Source organism: Selaginella moellendorffii, unplaced genomic scaffold (genome assembly GCF_000143415.4).
Source record: "Selaginella moellendorffii unplaced genomic scaffold, v1.0 SELMOscaffold_25, whole genome shotgun sequence".
Classification (NCBI taxonomy): Eukaryota; Viridiplantae; Streptophyta; class Lycopodiopsida; order Selaginellales; family Selaginellaceae; genus Selaginella; species Selaginella moellendorffii.
Genome location: NW_003314286.1, coordinates 1153189 through 1174238, shown reverse-complemented (window position 1 = coordinate 1174238; position 21050 = coordinate 1153189). Strand labels below are relative to the sequence as shown.

The following is a 21050-nucleotide window of genomic DNA, read 5'->3' as shown; positions in this document are numbered from 1 at the left end:
TGGAGCTCTGTAAGAGTAGAGGTAGAAAAGCCTGTTCTTCGAAACAAGTGAGTCTCAGAGAGAGAAGAAAACGAACCGAAAGAGAGGTTTCTTCTTGCCACCAAATGTTTCTTCAAAACAAGTGAGTCTTCAGAGAGAAGGAAAAAACCGAAAGAGAAGGCTTGTCACATTGCTTCTTAGTCTATCTAGACTGTGAACTGACAAAAAACAGTTTTTGAGACACAGGTTAAAAGCAATAATTTTAACTCCAATGTGCCAACTTTACATCGCCACGACACTCTATTACCTCGCTACCGATCTATGCGCTCACCAGGAAAGGATGCTGGCAGACACCACACTCTACCGTCTCCGATCCAAAGCTCGGAACCTCAACCTGTACAAGAAAGTAGCTTAGCTTCGACAGTCGGACGTAATACAAACAGAACCACGCACCTCCAGATGCACTGTGCAAGTTGGACAAGCAACGTCTCGCGTGCGGCGTCTGCTACCGTCGGTTGATCTTGAAGTTCTCCTAGTTACTCCATTTCGACCCCCAGACGCATCCGAACCACAAGTCGGACATCCGGCTGTGCTTCCTGTTACGATTGAAACGCTCCCGCACTTGCTGCAGTTGAGCAAGGACGTTTGACCTGACAACTTGTCAACAGTCTTCCGTGGCGGAGCATTACGTTCCAGTTCCTCCTGTTCGAGCAGCTTTCACGAATCAGAACTCGTCCTATCTCAAGGCAGTACCAAACCTGAAGCTTCTTCGCAAGATCTTCATGTGACTGCTGAGATGCAAACTTGTTGCTAGTCTCTTTCGTGTTGGTCAGCCTTTGTGTAACCTCAGCCTGTCACAGAGAGCGTCAGTCAAGGTTTGAGAAATGTCAAAATCTTACCAGACAACGGTCACAAACACGAACAATCTGTGCATCTTCATCGGATGTCAAGGCTGTTCTTCCGCGTGTGCACTTGTCACAAAATATATCACCGCAATTCCGGCAATGGTGCTGTTAATCACGAAGATAACTGTGAAACCATGCCAGCTTAATATCGATATACTTACTCTCCGAAGGAAAGGCCCGAAGTCACTCGAACAAGCTGTACATTTTGTCACCGCTTCGTCTGGAACCTAAACAAACGCAATACGGATATCATGCTCCAATTCAAAAAACATACCCAATGATCCTTTTCTTCTTGAACTGGTGCCTTGGAACGAGTAAGCCATTCTGAGAAGGTAAACTTCTTCTCAGGAATGACATTTGAAGAAATCGAAGCCTTCGCTGCGTCACTTTTCCCAACCATTTCACATAGCTACACCGAAAAACTCTGATTTACTTTACAAGGTTAAAAATTAAACAAATACCTGAACACATGCTGCAGTTAAAGTATCCAATATGGCATTCGTGGTGGAAGCACTGGACTGTAACCTTGTTCTACGTTGCTCAAAATCGACGGCGCTCTTGGCCCAGAACGTAAAGACCGATGGCTCATTAACCTGCAATCAAAACTTGAGAAACTCTCTAAATTCATGCTTCAGAACTTACTTCCCACTTCGTAATGGTGTCGAGAGGATAAATTCGCAAGGTCCGTCCGGAGCTTGGATCAACAAGTCGAACTCCATCCAAACCGATCTGTGTAAGCAGGAGAGTTTAAAGCAATCGAGAAACAAACGCAACGTAATGATCAAACCTGGCACACAACATTCGTCGGAAGACCCACGGAGCTCGAGTCCTGTAGAAGCTTTACGTGATACTTTTGCACGCCACCGCCTCTCGACTCACTGTCAACTTTCGGCAAAGCCTTGGCCAACTTCGGCAGATCTCCGAGCGGATTACTGCTCTCGGAAGCCCACCGCGCCGATCCGGTCCCCCTCGATCCATACGGCTGAGAACTTCCACCATCATAGGCATAAACTCCAGTAGAGTAATCCACTCGACTACCACTGTCCGTGCTGTAAGAAGAAGACTTCTCCGCAACACCTCCATATCTTCCATCGCTGGCGTGTGGATTCTCTTCGCTCACCGCCGGCTCATATCCCCATCTAGACGCTGCTTCACTGTACACCGCGGCATCCACAGTGCCATATCCTCCACCATAACTCGAGCTCCTACCAAGCTGGTAGTCGGAAGTTCCATAAGCCGAGGGCCAAGCATGCGTGTAAGAACTGGCGGCCGGCTCAAACGACGATCTCTCGTGAGAGGGGAGGCGATCAAACGAAGGAGCTCGCGGCGAATAGGACGGATCGTGCGTGGAATACGAGAAAGTGGCTGGATCGGGCGGCGGTGGAGCGTAAGCCGGGATCTGTGCATACATCCCTGCGCCGCTCTCCTGTGCTGTGGATCCGGTATAGGAGGCGAGGTAATCCGCGGAGGAGGAGGAGAGAATGGGGGAGCTTGGGGCGTAATTCGCGTAGCTGCTGGGGTGATAATACGGGGGATTCGATGGCGGCGAAGCGTAGGAAGGCGGCGATGGCGATGGATAGGCGGGCGTCATACCTGGAGTAGCGGCGCCATAGCCAGCGTGTTGGTGCTGCATCGTCGACGCGCTCTCTCGCCCTAAAATCTTTGCGTGAGAGAAAAAGCAAATGCTAGTGTGCCACGTCAGCGCTAAGATTGTTTGCCCGCATATTCTTCCCCTGTACTCTTTGGCCGCTTTGGTCGCGCGTCTTTGTGTGGAGAAGAGATGCGCTCTATCCACATAGGCGCGATGGCGTCTCCACCGCCAAAGGAGCAAAAAAATGGAGCTCCTGGAGCCAGGATTCTCAGCAGCCGAATGATACCCGTCGAGGAGATGAAGAGGGCGGCACTGATTGATCGCAGTGGTGAGTTTCTTCTCGAATTAATTCGCATTTGCTAGAACAATTCTTGCAGGCAATGGAACCAGCCTGAAGAAGATCCCGGAAAACGCTAATGGTAAACGCAAGTTTTTCCCTCGAATTCATTCAAATTTCCTAGGAAAATTCTTCCAGGCAATGGAACCACCCTGAAGAAAATCCCGGAAAACGCTAATGGTAAACGCAAGTTTTTCGCTCGAAGACGAGTTCTTCCTAGCAACTGAGTCTTCGTTTACGTAGGAAATGGAGCTACTGGCTTGAGAAAAATCTCGGAGAATGGCAATGGTAAGCTAAAGTTTTTCTCTTAACGACTGCTACATCGTTTCTACGTAGAAGATGGAGTTTCTAGTGGCACAATCAAGCTGTCGGTCGACATAGAAAACTCTTTCAAACTTCCAGAAAAATCTGGCAATAGCGGTACGAGGATTACAAAGTCGGCGCTCCTCCCTTTGAGCGACCGAGTGGACGTTTTGCCGTCGGACGAGAACTTTAGCTGGTCCAAAGAGAACTACAGCAAGCTGCAAAGAACCATCGATGTGTGGAGCTTTGTGTTAAGCTTGAGAGCGAAGCTCTTCCTGATAGACGCCAAATGGTCATACGTTGGAGGATTCAGCGAAGAGAAGAAGGTACTTAGACGAAAGAGGTAGTGTTCTTTCCATATCTCGCTGTGCAAAGTTTTCTAACTCTTGGTTTGGTTTCTTTCACGCATCAGATTTCACGGAGGCGTAGCATAGCAGTGTGGGTGAAAGAATCCATACTGCAGCTCGGACCAACTTTCATCAAACTTGGCCAGTTGTTTTCGACGAGGTCGGACTTGTTCCCAGCTGAATTTGTGGAAGAGCTTGCAAAGCTTCAGGTGACAGTCTCGGTGTTTGTGGAGAATGTTATGCTAATGTGTGCTGTGTAGGATCGAGTTCCAGCTTTTTCTCCAGAAAAAGCAGAGCTCATGATCGAAAACGAGCTGGATACTCCGATGCAGGTGCTCTTCTCGGAGTTTGAAAGGCAGCCTTTGGCAGCTGCGAGTCTTGGACAAGTAAATCGAAGTTTTGCTTTCAGCGTGTTGATCAACGTTCTAAGAACTGTTTTATTTTAACAGGTGCATAGAGCGGTGCTTAGAAATGGCGAGCAAGTCGTGGTGAAGATCCAAAGGCCTGGCTTGAAAGAGCTGTTCGATATCGACTTAAGTAAGATTTTGTTTTCTCGTTCTCTTGTCTTACAAGTTTGTTTCAGGCAATCTTAAGTTTATAGCGGAATACTTCCAAAAGGACGAGATGCTTGGCGGTCCTTTGAGAGACTGGGTGGGAATCTACGACGAATGTGCTACGTAAATACCATGGTTTTTGTTATGAGTCCTTACAATCACTCTTGCAGAGTTTTGTATCGGGAAATCGACTACATAAATGAAGGACGAAATGCTGATAAGTTTCGACGTGATTTCAGGAATATCAAGTGGGTGAAAGTCCCTGTAAGTAGGAAATCTTGCTCCAGTGTGCATTTCTAACGCGGGAAGAGCTTTCTCTGCAGAAAGTTTACTGGGATTTTACGTCGCGAAAGGTCATAACACTAGAGTATCTCCCAGGTACAATCGATTGGTAGCCGTCCGAGCTTTACTTCTATCATCTCGGTCTTGCAGGCATTAAAATCAATGACTTGGCAGCTCTAGACGCCGGTTCCTACAATCGCTCTCTTATAGCATCTCGGGCAATTGAAGCTTACCTCATTCAGGTTAGCGAACTCGAAACATTCCTGTTTACGTTTTTTCACTATTGTTTTCTGTTATGTTTCTAGATCTTAAAAACTGGATTTTTCCATGCTGATCCACACCCGGGAAACTTAGCAGTGGAGGTCGATGGATCACTTATTTACTACGACTTTGGGATGATGGGCGAAATCAAGTCTTTCACAAAGGAAAAGCTTCTGGAGCTCTTCTATGCGGTGTATGAGGAAGATGCTTCAAAGGTAACTAGAGCACTTTCACATCAAAGATAATAGTAGCATTTCGCAGCAGGTTATTCAAGGATTGGTAGACTTGGGTGCTTTGGTTCCAACAGGAGACATGGGACCTGTAAGTTTTCTTTCTAGAAATTCTAGATTTTCAAGCAGAGAGTTAACTTCCATGCTAAAAACAGGTAAGAAAGACAATACAATTCTTCCTGAAAAACTTGACGAGCCAAAGACCCGATCAAGCCACAACGTTCACGGCTATAGGAGAGGTACGCGCATGTCAAGCGTATACAAGCCAATCTAACATGTCTCTCACGAATGCTAGGATTTGTTTGCCATTGCTGTGGACCAACCATTTCGTTTCCCATCGACTTTCACATTCGTGTTACGTGCTTTCTCGACTCTGGAAGGTTTTCTTTCACAAACTTTAAATGATCATGCTTAAATTGTTTTCTTTTTGTTCAGGCATAGGCTATATTCTTGATCCAAAGTTCTCATTTGCGAAGATTGCTGCTCCATACGCTCAGGTAAACAACCTGTTTCTATGAATCTTAACATTCTTTTTTATTTACAGGAGCTTTTGAACATCCGAGACTCTAGAAGGGATTTCGTCCAGGAGCTCCAGCGCCAAGCTATGGAAGTAAGCAAAAACCATTTGATCGTTTCTTTGTCCTCGTGCCAAATACCTTGTGCTCGTCCAGACACGGGATGCAACAGTCGCGATGCCAATGAGAGTCCAGCACATAGAGAAATTTATGCAGCAGCTGGAGGACGGCGATATCAAGCTCCGGGTGAGAGTTCTCGAGGTAAGCGATCGTCGCTCCACAAAGTTTAGAAGATTATAACACAGGAATGATCGCGATACAGGCCGAGCGAGCAGCAAGGAAATCCTCGGTTTTGCAAACCACGACCATGAATCTGGTGGCGGCTGCGACGCTGGTAAACGTGGGTGTGACTTTGAGCACCCAAGGACTGCAAGACTTTGCTATAGCCTCTTTCCTTGGCGCTGGTAAGTGATCTTCGTTATGGAAAATCGCAGTAACTCAAAATCTCCTATTGCGTTCACAGGAGCATTCTCGATGTTCATCTTCTGGGGGATGAAACGCGTCAAGAGTCTCGATAAGTTTGAAGATATGATCAAGTAACAAGTGAAAAGCCATATACACATTCATGAAAAAATCCATTCTTTACATACATACATTACATTGCTAGAGTCTTTTACTAAAGTTGACTCGCTCCATTTGACTTAGCTGACTTAAGCTTTAAACTTCCTATTTCGTCGGTCCGCGTCCGATTACACGGGTTGTACAAGAATTTCTATTAACATAGTACGTCGAGAGGAATGGCCAAAGACGTGCATTTGACAAGAACCAAACATATCGTGCTAGAAAAAAAGAACATAGTACGTCAAGAGGAATTGCCAAAGAGTTAAAATCAGCGCTTTGACAAGAACCAAACATATCACTGCAAGAAAAAATTAAGAAAACGAAGAACATAGTGGAATGGCCAAAGACTTCAAATCAGTGCTCTTGACAAGAACCAATCATATCACCACTAGAACTTATCACAGTCGGATCGAGCAACGGGATGTTTTGGACTCAAATGTGCCAGAGCGTTTGGTTCTCCTTTTGAATCAAAGATACCTTTTCCAGCAAGAACAAGCGAGTTAGGACCAGGCAGAAAAAGTGCATACCAAAGTGTAGTATCAGTACCCCGAGCTTTCTCTCAGCCACCTTCAAACTCCTCTGAAGCTGGACTTAAGTTGGCCATCATCGCGTAAGCAGACGAATCCTTTGCATCCACTCTAATCAGCTCCCGGAACGCGATCCTTCCCAGCTCCACATTTTTCCACTTGTGACAGGCACCCAGGAGCGTCCTCCAAGTAACGTCGGTCGCTTCATACGGCATGCTTCTCGCCATGTCTACAGCCTCGTTGAGCTTGTTGGCCCGTCCCAGCAGATCGATCATGCTGTGGTAGTGCTCGATGGCAGGAGCTATTCCTCCCGACGACAGCATGGCCTCGAAGTACTTCTTTCCGGTCTCCACAAGCCCCGAGTGGCCACAGGCCGTGAGCAGACAGAGATAAGTCACACCGTCTGCCTGTTGGCCTGCCTCGACGAGCTCGTTGAAAAGAGAGAAAACGCGTTGAGTGTCACCCTGGCGACTGTAAGCCGAGATGATCGTGCTCCAGCAGACCGGGTCTTTTATAGTCGAAATAGAGTCGAAGACGAGCTGAGCATCGATCAAGGTCCCACATTTGCCGAAGCAGTCGATGAGAGAAGTTGCCAAGCTCGCATCGTCCTCAAGTCCCTGCCGGCAAACCTCTCCATAGGCAGCTTTCACAGCTCCCAAGGTGGCGGCGCTTGCACAGGCTTTGACAAGAGCAGCATAAGTTCTCGAGTCCGCCAGACAACCTTCTCTTTGCATCCGCGAGAAACTTTCCAGCGCTAAGTCCCCGTGACCGTTTTCAGCGTAGCCGAGAATCAAAGCTGTCCACGAAACAACGTCGTGCTTGGACATCTCGTCGAAGACTCTGCGTGCGTCCACCATGCTGCCACACTTCGTGTACATATCCACCAGGCTGCTCGGGACGAACACATTCGAAGCCACTAATCCATCCTGTGCAGCTCGAGAGTGAATCGCCATCCCCTTCTCTAGAGCTCCGACTTTCGCAAGTTCCGCTTCCTGTTCAAGTTCTTCGTTTCCACTGGCTGGCTCCTTCTCGGCGAGGCATGTGCATGCCTTGATTGCAACAAGGTAGCTCCGAGCGTTCGGCCAGCACGCTTCAGCTCCAAACATCTCTTGGAACAAATCCAAAGCCACCTCTGGCTCCCCGGTTTCAGTATATCCCCGCATTAGTGCTGTCCACGAAACTACATCCCTCGCAACTATCCTGTCGAAGACCCTGTGCGCGTCCACTAAGCTCGCACAGGTAGCGTACATGTCCACTAGAACGTTCTCCACGAAACTGTCACGATGACAACCACGGTTTAGAGCTTGAGAGTGAACTCCCATACCTGTTCTTAGTGCCTGGAACTTCACCACCTTCCCATCGATTTGCGTCGGGCTTTCCTTCTCGGCAAAACCAATGCATGCCTTGAGCACCGCAATGAAAGTCGAGCCATCTGGTGCGCAAGCTTCTCCTGTTCCCATGCGCCGAAACAGATCCACAGCCACCTCTTCCTCATCGTTCTCGGCATAGCCGAGAATCAGTGCGTTCCACGCGACAGAGTTCCGGTGCTCCATTCTGTCAAACACCCTCCGAGCCTGGACTAAGTTGCCGCATTTCGCAAACATGTCCACCACCGTGCTGGCAACGTATAAGTCGGTGTCGAAGCCGCTGCTCACAGCCTGTGCGTAAATTTCCATCCCTCTCTTCAAGCTCTCGAGCTTGACGAGCCTGCCATCCACTCGCCTCGCTTCCTCTCTCGCCGCCAGGCTACTGCAGGCCTTGAGCGCGGCGAGGAAGCTCCGTGAGTCCGGAGGGAAGCCATCTTCACGTAGCATGACAGCGAAAAGCTCCAGCGCTACGTTCTCCTCGCCGTTTCCTGCATAGCCGAGCATCAGCGCGTTCCAAGAGACCACAGTGCGACGAAGCGCGGCTCTATCGAATACCTCCCTCGCGAGTTCCATGGCTCCACACTTCGCGTACACATCCACCAGCGTGTTGGCGACGAAGATGTCCGTGTCGAAGCCAGCGCTCGCGGCTCGAGCGTGCAAATCCTTCGCCTTCGCGAGCGTCGCAACCTTGACGATCTTCCCATCGAGCACAGCTTCTCTCGTCGCAAGAGCCGAGCAGGCCTTGAGAGCCGCGACGAAAGCCCGAGAATTCGGCAGAGCTTCCATGCTTTCGAAGAGCTTGAGCGCTTCGTCACCTTTGCCACTCTCGGCATAGCCCAGTATCATCGCCGTCCACGAGACAACGTCGCGAGCCTCCATCTGATCGAAGACTCTCTTCGCTTCCGCGAGGCTCCCACACTTGGAGTACATGTTGACGAGCGCAGTGGCGACGTAGATGTTGGATTCGCGATCGTGGGCCATTTCCGCGTGGATCTTCCTCCCCTTTCTCAAATCCCGGCAGGACTTCAATGCCGCAAGAACAATCGACGTAGCCCTGTCCACCTTGCGATTCCCGGCACCGCTCTTCCCAGAATCCACGCCTCCCGCCTCCACAATCTCTAGCCCTAGCGAAGAACTCATAGCTACCGAGGATTTCCAGCGTGCTCCACCCGAGAAATCCCGATATTTCGACGGCAATGCGGCAGGATTCCTTGAGCGGCTAGAGGAATGCATTTACCTCGACGATCGTGGATTTCTCTCGGAGACATGGAGCAATCCCTAAAACTAGCTCCCAATGGCAGCTCGAATATATATGATGTCCTCCATCTCCCCCATTCTCTTGCTTTATATTCTTTGGTGCTCTATAGTTTGTATTTCTATAAGGTAGAAAGAGTGTGAGACGAAGAAGTCCTCCAAGGAGCTTGTGAAACGCGGCCGCCATGGCGCTATTCTTCGTGTTGGTGGTGGCGTCTCTCGTTTGATCCCCGTACAAGGTAGTTCTTCCTCGTGGGCTTGCCTAGAAATCGAGCACGCATTCGCCAAAGAGAAAGATTTAGATCTCTCTTCTCTCGCGACTCTTGGTTATTTTTCTCTCTTTGATTTATTCTTTGGTGTTTGTTTTTGACGACGATCGTGAGTCTAGCTTACACAGCCGCTCACTTCCATAGGGCTGGAAATCCAGCGCGGAGCTCTCGAATCCGAGCGATATACATGTAAGTCTCCTCAAACTTTCAGCCATCTCGCGTGATTCAACGTAGAAACTTTTGCATCTAGCAGCGCTTGTGGGGGTTTATATGTCCAGTGATCTGGATTCCTCCTCCATGCAACCGAGCTAGCTCTCGATTCATCACGAGTTCTTGCCTGCAAGTATCTTTCCGTCGCGTTTCTTCCTGACCCTATTGAACGTTTCTTTGGTTTTGCGGTGCCATGGGCGTAGAGATGCTGTAGCGTCAAATGGAGGTCGTCAAGGTTGCCAGGGCGCCTCTAGTGGCATGCCTTACATGCCCTCTTTGCAGCAGCCTCTTGGACGAGGCGACCACCATCTGCGAGTGCCTCCATTCTTGTAAGTTCTTCTTTCTCTCACTCCAGATCTTTTCTTCTTTAACAAGCATCAAAGATTCTTGACGACCTCTACGAGCTCTCTAAACTTGTGGGTGATGTTACGCAGTTTGCAGGGAGTGTATACATCTCAAGCTCAGCGAGGATGATACACAGTCGTGCCCGATCTGTGATGTCTACCTCGGTGTCGCGCCTCTCGAGAAACTCAGGTTTGCTTTGAGAATATTGGTTTCAAAGTTCCTTGAGATCGAGTGGATTTGGAGGCCGTGTTGAGTTTTTTTTGGTGTTTAGACTGGACCGCGAAACAAAGCATGTTGTCTCGTGATCTTCATGGGTTTCTTAAGACTGTTTTGATGTACTTACCTTTTACTGTTTCGTTTTCACCACGCAGGCCTGACCCTCAACTCGATGAGCTTCGTAACAAGCTATTCTCTCCGGGAGCTCCAAGAGTACGAGTTCCAGGCGATGCAAGTCCGCTACCACGTCTCAAACGAAAAGAGCGGTCCTTATCTTCTCTTGGTGTATTCTCGGCACCATCGTCATCCAGGCGGAGAAAGCCGAGCCGGCCGCAGCAGCAGCATTACACGAGAGTTAAGCGAGAAATAACAAGCTCGAGCGAAGAGGACGAAGAACACAAATCCGAGAGCAGTGATTCAGGTAAGTTGCTTTTATCACTTTCGTTTTCCATGCATGCTAAGTTTTAATCTTAGAAGTTGCTTGATTGCACAGTAGTCCTTCGGTTTCTTAGTTTCGTGCATTTGCCTGGTAACTCGAGATAAGTTTTCACTCTGCACTCATTGGGAAGGCCTGACTGGTAAACTATGGATAAGTATGTTGGTCATTTCGCTTTGTCTCCTGACATCACATTTATAATGATCTTGCAAACTCTGACGTGATCTTACTTCGTTTTTCTTTGATTTTCCTCCAGGTAACCACGCGAAGAAACCAACTCGCGAAGATAAAGGCAAGTCCGTGGCAGCAGGCTATCACTCTCCGCTCGCATACTTGGCCGAGCTGGCGGACTCGGACCACGCCGGAGGATCGTCCAGGCAGCAAAACCAGCCATCCACCTCGGTGGGCCGAGATATCAAAAGGCAGGCAACCACCGGACGCTTCTCCAAGCTCTCCCGGCCGACGAAAGGCGTACCTCGACGTCGCGGTGGAACCAGCGCCAACAATGGCGGAGAACTTTACAAGGCTACTCTTCCTCCTCGCTTCCAGGTCGTCACAGCGGACAATGGAGTGTGGTTTGCTCTCAAGCCCGCGGCCAACCAGTTAAGTCGTTTTCCCTTAGAAACTTCTCTGGCTTCGCTAGCTTTTGTGTCAGTCTAGGCCATCTTTCTCTCGATCTCTCTCTGTTTTATTTTTTCTCTTTGGCGTCTGACTTGTCGGATCCACAGGAGCGACGACTCGGTGCTTCCCGCGATCACAACACCCTACGTGAGAATAACGTAAGACGACTTGTGTTTTTTTCAGCTCCACTGACTTCTCTAAAACGCGCAGAGACGGACGACTTCCCGTATCGCTGGTCAAGAAGTACATTGCGACGAAGCTCAACCTCGGCAACGAAACCGACGTAAGCCCCCTTGCTCCTCCCGATTTGTCGCAAAAACCAGCGCAAACTTTCTTCCATCCTTTCTCGTGTTTTACTTTCTCTTTCTTGACACTTTCTCCAGGTTGAACTGAATTGCCGGGGCCAACCCATCGTCTCCAGCCTGCCAGTCGAGAACGTCCAGCGCATTTGGCTTGCAAAGCCTCGGGACGATCAAACTCCATCCAAGCTCGACACATCTTTGGAGCTCCTCATGACTTTAACGTACAAAAGACCCGGAGGAAACCCCACGAACGCCACCGCGGCCGCGACTTAAGCGCCCTTCTTCCTCTGTGCTTCGGTCCTTGCCATGTTTAATCGTGAGGAACTGGTCGTCCACTGCTCTTCTATATAACTCTCTCTACTTTGTTACCAGCAAAGCAACGCGGTTTAGCTGCCTTCCATGCTCTTGCGAAAGAAAGATAAAACAGACTTCCAAAAGCGACCTTTTAAGAACTTGCTTGACTTTGCCACAGTGATAGGAATCTCTTATACTCTTCCAGACGTAGAGCGCAATAGGGGAGATTGACTTTGGACAGATTGCTAGTATCTCTCGGAGGGTCCCAATCAATCTCTGGGAGAGACGTCCATATTTTATTTTTGGTTCTCTGGTAGCTCGGTCTTTCTTCCTAGAGATAAAACTGGCGGTCTTTGTGTGTATGTGTTTGTCTCTAGTACTTGCCTTGGGCTCCAAGGCATCCACCACCCAACACGAAATTCCATGCCAAGGAGCGCTTTTTCGCCGCTAAAAAGACGAGGAAGTTTAGTCTCTACAAACTCTAGAGTCCCAAGAACACAAGATCCAAAACTTTGTTTTCCTTCGAGTTGGATTAGATGAGAATTTGCAAAAGAATCTCTCACAAAATGAGTCATTTTGTACATTTCTCGCGAGACTTTGTCCGCTTGTTTCTTTTTCTTTCTTCTCGGACAATCTGTACAGCGCGAGGAAGACGAGCGTAGAGTCATCTCTGGTGCATGCTTGCTTGCTTGCTCCACTTTGTTGCCTTCCTCCAGCTTGCCTCTACACGAAAGGAGTGTAGATTGTGGGATCAAAAAATGTAGCGGAAGTCTCGTTGTCAGCGTCGGCATTCAGAACGAGTGCCTGATATTGTTCCTGGGCGTCTTGCATTTCATGCCCGTGGCTGCTCTGCCGCCGCTTGAGAGATCTCTGTCGACCTTTGGATTCGTCGTGAGAACCGGCGAGGATCTGCAACCAGAGCAAGACTTTGTTAATTGTCAAAGGCCACGACTCGGAGATACGAAAGCCAATTTGAAGGATAGAATCATACGCACCATTGTAGTGACGTCCACACCAGTGGAGGACAACAAGTCGACAAAGTTTTTAAAATTCATCTCGCTCGGCCGGTAATGACCGCTGTGTGCTTCAAGACACTACAGAAGCAGCAAGAAATGTTATGGTCAGTCCAAAAGAAGGCGACCTTGTGCACAAGTTTACCTTCAAATCCCCATCCTTCACAGTCAAACGACCAGCAGCTAATGCAGGGCCTCCCGCTAGAAAACTGGAGTGCTGAAATCTACCTTTCTCCTTCTGGAAAAGGAAGAAAGACACAAAAGTTTAAGCTTGGTAGACTGGAATTGGCGAAGTTTTTGTAAGTACCTTTCCCACATACAGCTTCCTTTTTGTGCTCAAGACGAAGATCATCTGGTCGCCATCCAAGTTTTTCTTGGTCTGCCTGTAGCAAAACTTCCCGTCGACGAACACAACTTCGTATGGCTTTCGCTCCTTCTGCACAAATGGACCAGTTCAAACCCATACGAAAGCAATAAAAAATAACGAAAAGACAGAGAGAGAGAGAGAGGAAAAGAGTTCCAATCTTACAGGTCCTAGATAGATAATTTTCTCCTCCATGAGTTTGGACCTGCGACATTTGTCCGGCAGATCCACGTCTCTCCCTTCTCCGTAATCCAGCCAGTAAAAGAATGGCTCCTTTGTGTCACTCTTCTCCCAGAACTTGAAATAAACGTGCAAGTTGTGGCCGTAACGATGTGTTGCATCGATCTGCATTGCGCAAACGCAACTTTAGCACCAAAAAACATTCTCTTTCGAGCCTCCGGTGCTTACAGCTTCGAGCCAGTGTTGGATTGCAAGGTTGGTTGCATTGTCATCGTCCTCGGAACGACCTCGCGTAATCTAAAACCAAGGAACCTTCCAGTCAAAACGAGAACTTTTCTTGCTACTTGATAAGAAGGCTCCAAATTCTCACCTTGCCGACTTTCTTCTTTAGCTGCGCCCACCTAGCGGAGACACTCTTTTGCTTCTCGTTGGAGCTGAATTCCATAAGATCTGCTCCTTCTAAGACTTTCCACCTGGATCCATTCGAAGCAAACGCATTGCCGTTAGTTACATAGAGAATTTTTCCAAGGCGAGCAACTTTAGAGAAGGGAAGGGGGTGAAGAATCAAAGTAAAACTCAAGAGGGAATTGCTTACCATTCTGCCGTGAGCGTCTCGGCTGGGCAAGGCGAGGGGTTGAAATCAGTGAGAAAGCTCGTCCTGACAGTGCTGGAAACCGATAGCGCTTCCACAGGAGCTCGTGTCATGTCCACCTTAATTTGATACATGAGCGCGCGAGTGAGACAATTGATAGAAAGTGGAGAGAATAAGATCTTCGGAGTTACCAGAAGCAAGCAGCAGAGACGCGGAATCCACAATGACTGCGGATTTGTGTAGTTTGAAACGACCCAACTCGCGACTCAATCGAAGGGGAGAGTGAGAGCGCCCGATCGAGAACGAGGGTGCACGCAGCAGAGAGGCAAAATCGCGAAGAAAGAATGCGGGGAAAGAATGCGCTGCCAGGCAGCATTTAAAGGCCGCGACCAAAGGGGGCATACGGTCAGCGCCCACACAGCGATGTCGCGCGGCCACACCAGGCGACGGTGGAGATGGACCCCCTGCGATGGTACATACACCATAGCCATTCGCCCCCTTCTTCGCCCCAGCTACGCGACCTAGCAACACCAAGCTTCCCCAAATTTCCGTGCCCTGGTCAGCCGCCACGTGGGCCACCCTGGCCACTCCGTACAGTCGCGGCGGGCGGGAGATTACCCGGGGGATATGCCACCCTTTTAAAACTTTGAAAGTTTCTCGTTTCCACGTGTCGGCTTGGCGGGAGGGGTATAGTAGGGCTCTAAGCGCGTCTGGCAGAGATGATCACGGACAAAAAAGTAGAGATCTCCGCAAAAGAAAGGAGAGAAAGAGAAATTATCCGCTTTGCGGCGCGGCGCTTGATATACCACAACCAGGCATTTTGTACTTACGACTTTAATGCGACTTCATATACGAATGTACCCGTAGAGTACGAGCAGAGCACCGTATGATTCTCACGCCCTGGCGGTGGTGGTAGCTACAAGACAATGATGGGCATTTCCCATCGAGCTGGCTGCCAGCCTTTTAGGTTACCCTGCCCTGACAAACGCAAGGCATAGTCAACATGCTGTGTAAATCTTTCCGCATGGGTGGCGAGCTGGTCTGGTGATGAGCCCCGAAAAGCCACTGCAGGAGATTTAGGGTTTGGGAGGAACCACCGGCGAGCAAATATTTTAGCAGACAAGCCTGGAAAGATCCCGCGCTTTTGTCTAGTAAACTAGTGGGCTTTGGTGTTGAATAGCTTTAAGACACTGTTTGCGCTCTCGGGAATCCTGGGTCGGGGCGCTTTTGTCTCGCAAAGAAGCGGAAAGCGCGATGATGATGATGAAGAAAATGTTTGCCACCTTTTCGCCAGTATTTTAATTGATTTGTTTTACTCCGGGGGTTGACATGCAGGTTTATCACATACGCGTGTGACACGACACCGTTTCTTTTCTGGCGGGTACAACAAGCCATGCAATGTAGCAGCAGCGGGCAGTGCAAGGTCAACCACAGACGCCAACCCGAAATGGGCTGGCGGTCCGGTTGGCCATCTCTCAAAAATCAAAATCCCTCCCACCCATCAACTCCATCAACTCCATCAACTCAGCTCCTTGCTGCACGTATTTCTTTCTTTTTATCTTCGTCAGGTGCTGCACTGCGAGATGATGGATCGAGATGTGCATGCATGAATCTTGAATTCAATGCGGTGGTGATGGCGGAGGTGGGTAATGCGTCGCGGGCTGGACGACTGATTTGTTTGTTGCTTCGATTGATTCCCATCCTACCCGAGGACCTCAGCCAGCAATGAATTCTTTTTATTTGCCACAAACGCGTAAACGTTGACAAATCTATTCCGTGCGTGCGTGTGCGGCGACGTCAAACCGGCGGGCGCACCCCGCCCTAATCCTCTCTGGATTTCAATTGATTGTGAAGGGAGGATGCCATGACCGACGACTTGACAAAGAAAGGAGAAACTACTAATTTGGATGGAATGCTCGTTAGCTAGGCGCAAAAGACACACACAAGCTTTTCTTTGAACCTTTGCCGCGGCTCATCCTTTTTGAAAGCGAATTCGCTTCCGGAGGTCATTAATTTCGCCACATCACCGCGTTTCCAGGGATTACGCGCTCTCTGTTTTAGGGCCTCCTCATTTGACCTAATTCGTTAGGGCGGAGGGACGAAGAAGAAGAAGATGAAGTGGATCGGGAGGCTGGGGAGGACATTTGGGGCGCCCTTCTTGCTCCTGGTGACTTCGATCTACTGGACGCAGGTTTGGATCGCTGTTGCGAGCTTAGGAACTTCGTTTTTCTTAGAGATTTCTGCCACAGGGCTTTAGATCGCTGGCATGGATGGGAGTCTCTTATCAGATGAAGGATCAGCTCAAGCTCAGCCCTTCTGCGTCGCAGTTTGTCATGTCCACCTCGTTTCTTCCGTGGAGCATCAAGCCTCTGTATGGGTAAGAAAATGAGAAATAGTCAATAAAGAAATGCTAATCTCTCGCTTTGCTCTGCTCTGCTTTGTGCCAGGATTTTTTCCGATTGCGTTCCCATCTTTGGTCGACGACGCATTCCATACCTGGTCATCTCCAGCGTCCTGTGCTTCGTTCCATGGCTTGTCCTCGGCGCCGTGGAGTGGTCCAGGTCCTCTTACATTTACTTGACCGTTCTCCTGACGATCCAGAATTTTGGAGCAGCTATGGCGGACGTGGTGGTGGATGCCATGGTTGCGGAGATGGCCAGGAAAGAAAGGTCTTCTCTCGTTCATAGTAAAAAAACTAATTTTTTTTATCTTTCTTGTTCTTTCTCTTTGGCTTACTGTGGAACTTGTGTGTTGCTCAGGGCTGAGTTCGCAGGAGAGCTCCAGTCCATGTCGTGGCTAGCGATGGCTTTCGGTGGGATTTTGGGGAGTATTGCCGGCGGGGTGGCGTTGGACAGACTTCAAGTAAGTGGGATCTTCATGATGTTTGCGACGTTCCCGCTCGTCCAGCTTCTCTCCTGCGCGTTTCTGGACGACAGGAAGCTGGGAAATAGTGTTGGAGAGATAGCAATAGTCGAGAGCCCCGAGGAAAAGCTCGAGGCCATCGATGGAAAAACAGAAAGTGGAGAAGGACAGGGGATCCAGGACACAAAAAGCAGTTCGCCAAACGATGTGAACGAAGCATTAGATGATCCAGAATCCAAAAGTCTTCGCAGAAGAAGAGGGAGCTTAGACAGGAAAGAAGTTGAAACTGAGGAGGAAATGCGCGAGGAGCAGAAGGAGACAAGTCCTACAATAGGAGGCGCTTGTCGCTCTTTGTATCAAGCAGTGAAGCAGCCTTCGGTTTTCCGGTAAGTCTTCCACTTCTATCATACACTTTCCGTTGATCAACCTTTTACAGGCCAATGCTGTGGTTTTTGATATCGCAGTCAGCGGTTCCAAATTTGTCAACGATTATGTTCTACTTCCAGACCAATTCTGTGAAGCTGGACGCGTCTTTTTTGGGAACCAGCCGTGTAGTTGGCTGGGGAGGACTCATGCTAGGCACTTTTCTTTACAACCATTACTTAAAGAGAGTATCACTCAGGAAAATTTTCAGGTAATGCTACGTGATAATCTTCTTTCGCTTATAGTTTTTTCTTCAGGCTGGTTCATATTGGTCTTGCCATTCTTACGTTGAGCGATGTGGTTTTTGTATCTCGCCTCAACACACGCATGGGAATTCCCGACAAAGTTTTCGTTCTGGGTGCATCCGCTGTTGGAGATGCTGTCAATCAGTTCAAGTGAGCTCTTACTTCCTTTTCTACTGCTTCCAGAACTCACTTTGGACTAAACACAACAGGTTTATGCCGTTTCTGGTGTTCTCCGGTCAGATATGTCCTCCCGGAATCGAGGGAACTTTGTTTGCACTGTTCATGTCAATCAGTAACTTGGGAGGTACCATAAGTTCTTTTGCAGGTGCAGCTTTGGCGTCTGCATTGCAAATCTCGTTGCAAGAATTTGGCAATTTGTCCCTTGGGATTGTTATTCAGGCTGCATGCACACTTCTTCCCGTTTTACTCTTGGGTTTAATACCTGAAGAGGCAACAGGAATGGCCCTTACACACAATTCTTAAAAGAGAATATGTAAACTAATACAAATAAAAGCATGAATATTGTCAGCATTGGATATCATTCACCTTTATATGTTAAAAATGATCAACATACAAATAATTTGCTATGCATTGCATGTAGCAATTGTGTATTCCTATTGATCAAATAAAAGTTTATAATTATAAATAAATTTAGATATACAATATTAATCTCATTGTGTTTAAGCAAGTTTAAAAATTATAAATACAAAATTAATTTAAATGAATAACGACCGTTAAATGGTAAAATATCCTAAAATATTTAAATATATTTTAGGTATATCCACTCAGGTTTGCTTAAGCAAAGCAAAAATAAATTAATAAATTAATAGAACAAAAAAATGTCAGATTGAAAACCTTAAACAGTAGAACAATAATTATTAAGCTACTACCAAAATTTATACTATCATTAGTCTAAGATTAATTTTGGAATGACAATAAAACTGTAAAATTTTAACTTAAATATGTGAGTGAGCAATATATATGTTTTACATTCTTATAAGGTCTTCGAGATGGCTACAGTGACCTCTTGCGGTGGTTTTTCAGCTTGCAATCGCACAACAACACCTTTCGTTGTGTAATAATCAATCACCTGGGATGCCAAAGTTAGCAGAAGAACAAAACAAAAAAGATCCTCTTTACAGGCTTGGTTTGCTTGTGAAACCCGTCCAGCCTGCTCTTCAAAACCTCAGCCGTGTCATCCTTCCTTTGAATCAAAGGCTCACCCGTTACCTGCGGAAAGAAACTCGTTCATCCTGTCTAAAAACAAAACCATCTGGTTCTCACATCATCCCGACCAGGAACCTTTGGTGGTGCGAACTTGGTATGGTAAGATCGCCCACTCGGCGGATGAACCCAGCGGCCAGTGATTCTCTCCTCGAGAACACTGTCAGGTATCTCAAAGTTCAGGACTTTATCCACTTTGACGCCTTGCTTGGACAGCATTGCGTCCAACTGCAAACAACACAGAAACAAAAAGCATCATTCCAAGCAGTGGCAACAGACTTAAGAAAAAAGGATAGAAAAGCTGTGTGCTACACTTAGACACCTGCCAAGCAATCAAATGCTGAGCAAGCAACACGGAAGCACTTCTCTCTAGCACAAGCATAGGGCAATATTCGTCATGAGGATCTCAGACAAGCCCGGGGTAGGCTATGTGCATACTTACAGGATAAAAAGAAAGAAAGAGGAAAAGTACCTTCTCAGCTTGAGCTACAGTCCGCGGAAAACCATCCAGTATGAAGCCTTTCTTGCACGAAGGCTTTTGTATAGCCTCGTCAATGATACCAATCACGAGATCATCCGAGACAAGTTGACCCTGGAAGAAAGAAAAAACCGTCGATCAGAGGATGAACAAGAGAAAGCTCGAAGAAGAAAGATTTACCATCCTTTAGTTCACAAAGAGTGGCGGCCATTTAACCTTTTCCATTGTCTGCTTGGCCATCAAGCCCAAGGGCGTCTGTGCAGCCACGGCGGCCCGGAGCATATCGCCAGTGGCCAGGTGACACAAGCAATGCTGCTCCTTGAGGATGGGAGATTGTGTGCCCTTGCCACATCCCGGCGGCCCTGAGAAAGCAAGAGCTCACTGCGAGGATTTCTCCAAGGAACATGAAAGAGAAGGGAGATTACCAACAAGAATGAGGCGCTTCTGCGATTTAGGCATGCATTTGAGGCGGCGGAGGAGCTCCGAGAAGAGATCGGTGGCCGCGACATCGCTCAGATCTGCCATAGCGGCCGCCGCGCCCTAGACCATCTCAAACCTAAAAGAGGTTTAACCTAGAAATTTGTAAATGGGGGGAGAGGAGGGCGCGTCTCGGATCGTTGTGAGTGATTTTGTGGCGCCTTTGCTGGAAATTTTGCGCGATTGATCTTGTTAGCTGCCAGGCGATGTGGTGTTTGATCTCGCAGCTCAGGCGCAAAACAAGGTGCTGCGATTGGGAAGCGGCCTTTCTCAGGTTTTTCTTTCTTTTATCTCTCTTTGTTCTTGTTTGAAAGAGCGAGCATTTCTTGTCTAGGATGCTGATCGCGTTGTAGCTATCAAGGCCGGGAGATTGAATCACGCAAAATCCAAACTTTGGGTGGAGGGATCACAGAAGCGAGTAAATTTCTCTCTTTTTGCATTTTTTGTTTGAGCAAAGCTTGATGTTTATCTTTTTCTTTCTCTTGGTTTGTATAGTACATTCCCAGTGCCGAGGATTCTGTGATTGGAATTGTTATCGATCGTCGCGCCGAGGTTTGATGATTGCTCAAGTGATTGCTCAAGTGATTTTCATTCGTCACACACAGGAGTTTTTGGTGGATTTGAATGCTCCAGTTCTTGGGCTTCTTCCTATACTCTCTTTCGAGGGTGCTACGCGGAAGAACATTCCAAACCTCAAGGCAAGTTTTTTGGATTTGTGGTGTGGTGACGAGAACTCTATACTCACAGGAAGGGGCTGTGGTCTATGGAAGAGTGGTGAAAGCCCATCGCGATATCAGTCCCGCGCTCTCGTGTTTGGATGGTATGCTTCTTCCAGCATTGGTCTTTTAGTAAACATACTTGATCTTTTGTAGCTTCTGGAAAAGGCTCTGGTTACGGCCCACTGAAAGAAGGATACCTGTTTGAGTGCTCGACCGGACTCGCAAGATCGTAAGTTTTTCCTCGATAGTTTTCAGGCGATCCTGATTCTCTCTCTTTCAGGCTCTTGGGTACGCCGACTTATCCGGTGCTCGAAGCTCTTGGCAAAAGCCTGGCTTTTGAGATCGCCGTTGGTGTAAATGGTCGCGTTTGGGTACGTCGGGAACTTGTCTGTCTTGGATTCGTGAGCGAGTGTGAGATTTTGTAGGTGAAATCCGATGCTCCAGCCACCACCGTGCTCGTCTCCAATGCGATCATCAACTCCGAGTGCTTGAGCGCAGCGCAGCAACACATACTTGTTCAGAAGCTTTTGCAAGCAGCGAAGTGATCTCTAAACTCCTGGGCTTAATTTTTTTTTTGTCTAATCGATTCCAGGAGATTTCTATCGTAGTATGCAAGTCTACGTCGCGTCAATGATGTTGTTCTTGGGCGTTTCGTCTCACATTAGCAACCAGCGATAGCTTGTGACCGCCGGGGTCAAATCAATCTA

General features: G+C 48.1%; 9 protein-coding genes and 1 non-coding gene across 15 annotated transcripts in view; 5 read left to right on the top strand and 5 right to left on the bottom strand.

Annotated features, from left to right (window-relative positions):
* LOC9636739 (extensin-2) overlaps window positions 1-218 on the top strand; it is a 4384-nt gene extending 4166 nt beyond the window's left edge. Inside the window, exon 2 of the mRNA XM_024679760.1 lies at window positions 212-218. Coding sequence (XP_024535528.1) covers window positions 212-218 — 7 coding nt within the window. The remainder of the gene's footprint in view (window positions 1-211) is intronic.
* An 8-nt stretch (window positions 219-226) lies between these two features.
* Window positions 227-2541, bottom strand: LOC9637383 (protein FREE1). Its single transcript, XM_024679675.1, has 9 exons — window positions 1672-2541; window positions 1527-1613; window positions 1346-1477; window positions 1159-1293; window positions 1046-1111; window positions 879-989; window positions 738-830; window positions 433-681; window positions 227-373 (listed from the first exon to the last, which is right to left on the bottom strand). The coding sequence occupies exons 1-9, from the start codon at window positions 2515-2517 to the stop codon at window positions 299-301; spliced, it is 1794 nt and encodes a 597-aa protein (XP_024535443.1). The 5' UTR covers window positions 2518-2541; the 3' UTR covers window positions 227-298.
* A 75-nt stretch (window positions 2542-2616) lies between these two features.
* On the top strand, window positions 2617-5985 carry LOC9637382 (protein ACTIVITY OF BC1 COMPLEX KINASE 7, chloroplastic). Its single transcript, XM_024679539.1, has 21 exons — window positions 2617-2803; window positions 2853-2894; window positions 2951-2992; window positions 3056-3100; window positions 3149-3441; window positions 3528-3671; window positions 3723-3848; window positions 3912-3999; window positions 4046-4139; window positions 4187-4280; window positions 4340-4394; window positions 4449-4540; window positions 4604-4774; window positions 4824-4880; window positions 4945-5028; window positions 5085-5169; window positions 5225-5286; window positions 5334-5399; window positions 5461-5565; window positions 5627-5768; window positions 5828-5985. Exons 1-21 carry the CDS (start codon window positions 2665-2667, stop codon window positions 5902-5904), a joined length of 2103 nt encoding a protein of 700 aa, XP_024535307.1. The 5' UTR covers window positions 2617-2664; the 3' UTR covers window positions 5905-5985.
* A 110-nt stretch (window positions 5986-6095) lies between these two features.
* On the bottom strand, window positions 6096-9104 carry LOC112347898 (pentatricopeptide repeat-containing protein At2g33680-like). Its single transcript, XM_024679538.1, has 2 exons — window positions 6472-9104; window positions 6096-6402 (listed from the first exon to the last, which is right to left on the bottom strand). The coding sequence occupies exon 1, from the start codon at window positions 9050-9052 to the stop codon at window positions 6485-6487; it is 2568 nt and encodes an 855-aa protein (XP_024535306.1). The 5' UTR covers window positions 9053-9104; the 3' UTR covers window positions 6096-6402; window positions 6472-6484.
* Window positions 9105-9191: 87 nt separating this feature from the next.
* On the top strand, window positions 9192-11924 carry LOC9637381 (E3 ubiquitin protein ligase DRIP2). Of its 2 annotated transcripts, XM_024679540.1 has the most exons (9): window positions 9192-9312; window positions 9462-9531; window positions 9756-9881; window positions 9987-10086; window positions 10269-10534; window positions 10806-11151; window positions 11278-11328; window positions 11381-11453; window positions 11554-11924. In XM_024679540.1, the coding sequence occupies exons 3-9, from the start codon at window positions 9773-9775 to the stop codon at window positions 11743-11745; spliced, it is 1137 nt and encodes a 378-aa protein (XP_024535308.1). In that variant the 5' UTR covers window positions 9192-9312; window positions 9462-9531; window positions 9756-9772; the 3' UTR covers window positions 11746-11924. The 2 variants fall into 2 exon arrangements, with proteins under 2 accessions (XP_024535308.1, XP_024535309.1); XM_024679541.1 differs by lacking the exon at window positions 9192-9312 and having other exon boundaries at window positions 9336-9531.
* A 345-nt stretch (window positions 11925-12269) lies between these two features.
* On the bottom strand, window positions 12270-14403 carry LOC112347901 (IQ domain-containing protein IQM2-like). 2 transcript variants are annotated; one of them, XM_024679557.1, is made up of 9 exons: window positions 14107-14403; window positions 13919-14034; window positions 13694-13796; window positions 13552-13620; window positions 13309-13488; window positions 13087-13215; window positions 12925-13017; window positions 12762-12860; window positions 12270-12675 (listed from the first exon to the last, which is right to left on the bottom strand). In XM_024679557.1, exons 2-9 carry the CDS (start codon window positions 14026-14028, stop codon window positions 12490-12492), a joined length of 969 nt encoding a protein of 322 aa, XP_024535325.1. In that variant the 5' UTR covers window positions 14029-14034; window positions 14107-14403; the 3' UTR covers window positions 12270-12489. The 2 variants fall into 2 exon arrangements, with proteins under 2 accessions (XP_024535325.1, XP_024535324.1); XM_024679556.1 differs by having other exon boundaries at window positions 13919-14403.
* A 1555-nt stretch (window positions 14404-15958) lies between these two features.
* LOC9636738 (probable folate-biopterin transporter 4) lies at window positions 15959-17986 on the top strand. Of its 2 annotated transcripts, none has more exons than XM_024679554.1 (7): window positions 15959-16106; window positions 16165-16292; window positions 16363-16584; window positions 16675-17163; window positions 17214-17411; window positions 17458-17595; window positions 17655-17986. In XM_024679554.1, the coding sequence occupies exons 1-7, from the start codon at window positions 16029-16031 to the stop codon at window positions 17926-17928; spliced, it is 1527 nt and encodes a 508-aa protein (XP_024535322.1). In that variant the 5' UTR covers window positions 15959-16028; the 3' UTR covers window positions 17929-17986. The 2 variants fall into 2 exon arrangements, with proteins under 2 accessions (XP_024535322.1, XP_024535323.1); XM_024679555.1 differs by lacking the exon at window positions 15959-16106 and having other exon boundaries at window positions 16189-16292; window positions 16363-16476; window positions 16530-16584.
* A 389-nt stretch (window positions 17987-18375) lies between these two features.
* LOC9637380 (adenylate kinase 4) lies at window positions 18376-19721 on the bottom strand. 3 transcript variants are annotated; one of them, XM_024679561.1, is made up of 6 exons: window positions 19573-19721; window positions 19328-19528; window positions 19142-19261; window positions 18730-18897; window positions 18586-18675; window positions 18376-18535 (listed from the first exon to the last, which is right to left on the bottom strand). In XM_024679561.1, exons 2-6 carry the CDS (start codon window positions 19328-19330, stop codon window positions 18440-18442), a joined length of 477 nt encoding a protein of 158 aa, XP_024535329.1. In that variant the 5' UTR covers window positions 19331-19528; window positions 19573-19721; the 3' UTR covers window positions 18376-18439. The 3 variants fall into 3 exon arrangements, with proteins under 3 accessions (XP_024535329.1, XP_024535327.1, XP_024535328.1); XM_024679559.1 differs by having other exon boundaries at window positions 19328-19509; XM_024679560.1 differs by having other exon boundaries at window positions 19328-19721.
* Window positions 18969-19105, bottom strand: LOC112347975. The gene has a single exon (XR_002992917.1). It is a non-coding gene; the product is annotated as a small nucleolar RNA snoR134 (small nucleolar RNA).
* A 4-nt stretch (window positions 19722-19725) lies between the features above and the next one.
* Window positions 19726-20953, top strand: LOC9637379 (putative exosome complex component rrp40). The gene is made up of 9 exons (XM_024679558.1): window positions 19726-19766; window positions 19821-19898; window positions 19959-20042; window positions 20120-20176; window positions 20230-20322; window positions 20372-20444; window positions 20497-20572; window positions 20624-20714; window positions 20769-20953. Exons 1-9 carry the CDS (start codon window positions 19734-19736, stop codon window positions 20886-20888), a joined length of 705 nt encoding a protein of 234 aa, XP_024535326.1. The 5' UTR covers window positions 19726-19733; the 3' UTR covers window positions 20889-20953.
* The last annotated feature ends 97 nt before the right edge of the window (window positions 20954-21050 follow it).

Coding starts and splice junctions, on each gene's coding strand:
- LOC9637383 (XM_024679675.1), bottom strand. CDS start 2,517: ATGCAGCACCAACACGCTGGCTATGGCGCCGCTACTCCAGGTATGACG. Junction 1,614..1,671: donor CGACGAATGTTGTGTGCCAG/GTTTGATCATTA, acceptor CTGCTTACACAG/ATCGGTTTGGATGGAGTTCG. Junction 990..1,045: donor TCGGGCCTTTCCTTCGGAGA/GTAAGTATATCG, acceptor CGTGATTAACAG/CACCATTGCCGGAATTGCGG.
- LOC9637382 (XM_024679539.1), top strand. CDS start 2,665: ATGCGCTCTATCCACATAGGCGCGATGGCGTCTCCACCGCCAAAGGAG. Junction 4,395..4,448: donor AACACTAGAGTATCTCCCAG/GTACAATCGATT, acceptor TCGGTCTTGCAG/GCATTAAAATCAATGACTTG. Junction 5,769..5,827: donor AGCCTCTTTCCTTGGCGCTG/GTAAGTGATCTT, acceptor TTGCGTTCACAG/GAGCATTCTCGATGTTCATC.
- LOC112347898 (XM_024679538.1), bottom strand. CDS start 9,052: ATGCATTCCTCTAGCCGCTCAAGGAATCCTGCCGCATTGCCGTCGAAA.
- LOC9637381 (XM_024679540.1), top strand. CDS start 9,773: ATGGAGGTCGTCAAGGTTGCCAGGGCGCCTCTAGTGGCATGCCTTACA. Junction 9,882..9,986: donor CTGCGAGTGCCTCCATTCTT/GTAAGTTCTTCT, acceptor GATGTTACGCAG/TTTGCAGGGAGTGTATACAT. Junction 11,454..11,553: donor ACCTCGGCAACGAAACCGAC/GTAAGCCCCCTT, acceptor CACTTTCTCCAG/GTTGAACTGAATTGCCGGGG.
- LOC112347901 (XM_024679556.1), bottom strand. CDS start 14,049: ATGTATCAAATTAAGGTGGACATGACACGAGCTCCTGTGGAAGCGCTA. Junction 13,489..13,551: donor TCCAACACTGGCTCGAAGCT/GTAAGCACCGGA, acceptor TGCGCAATGCAG/ATCGATGCAACACATCGTTA. Junction 13,018..13,086: donor GGAAGCTGTATGTGGGAAAG/GTACTTACAAAA, acceptor TTCCTTTTCCAG/AAGGAGAAAGGTAGATTTCA.
- LOC9636738 (XM_024679554.1), top strand. CDS start 16,029: ATGAAGTGGATCGGGAGGCTGGGGAGGACATTTGGGGCGCCCTTCTTG. Junction 16,107..16,164: donor CTTCGATCTACTGGACGCAG/GTTTGGATCGCT, acceptor TTTCTGCCACAG/GGCTTTAGATCGCTGGCATG. Junction 17,412..17,457: donor TCACTCAGGAAAATTTTCAG/GTAATGCTACGT, acceptor TTTTTTCTTCAG/GCTGGTTCATATTGGTCTTG.
- LOC9637380 (XM_024679560.1), bottom strand. Junction 18,676..18,729: donor AGGTTCCTGGTCGGGATGAT/GTGAGAACCAGA, acceptor TTCTTTCCGCAG/GTAACGGGTGAGCCTTTGAT. Junction 18,536..18,585: donor TTCACAAGCAAACCAAGCCT/GTAAAGAGGATC, acceptor TTGGCATCCCAG/GTGATTGATTATTACACAAC.
- LOC9637379 (XM_024679558.1), top strand. CDS start 19,734: ATGGGGGGAGAGGAGGGCGCGTCTCGGATCGTT. Junction 19,767..19,820: donor AGGGCGCGTCTCGGATCGTT/GTGAGTGATTTT, acceptor TGATCTTGTTAG/CTGCCAGGCGATGTGGTGTT. Junction 20,043..20,119: donor TGGAGGGATCACAGAAGCGA/GTAAATTTCTCT, acceptor TGGTTTGTATAG/TACATTCCCAGTGCCGAGGA.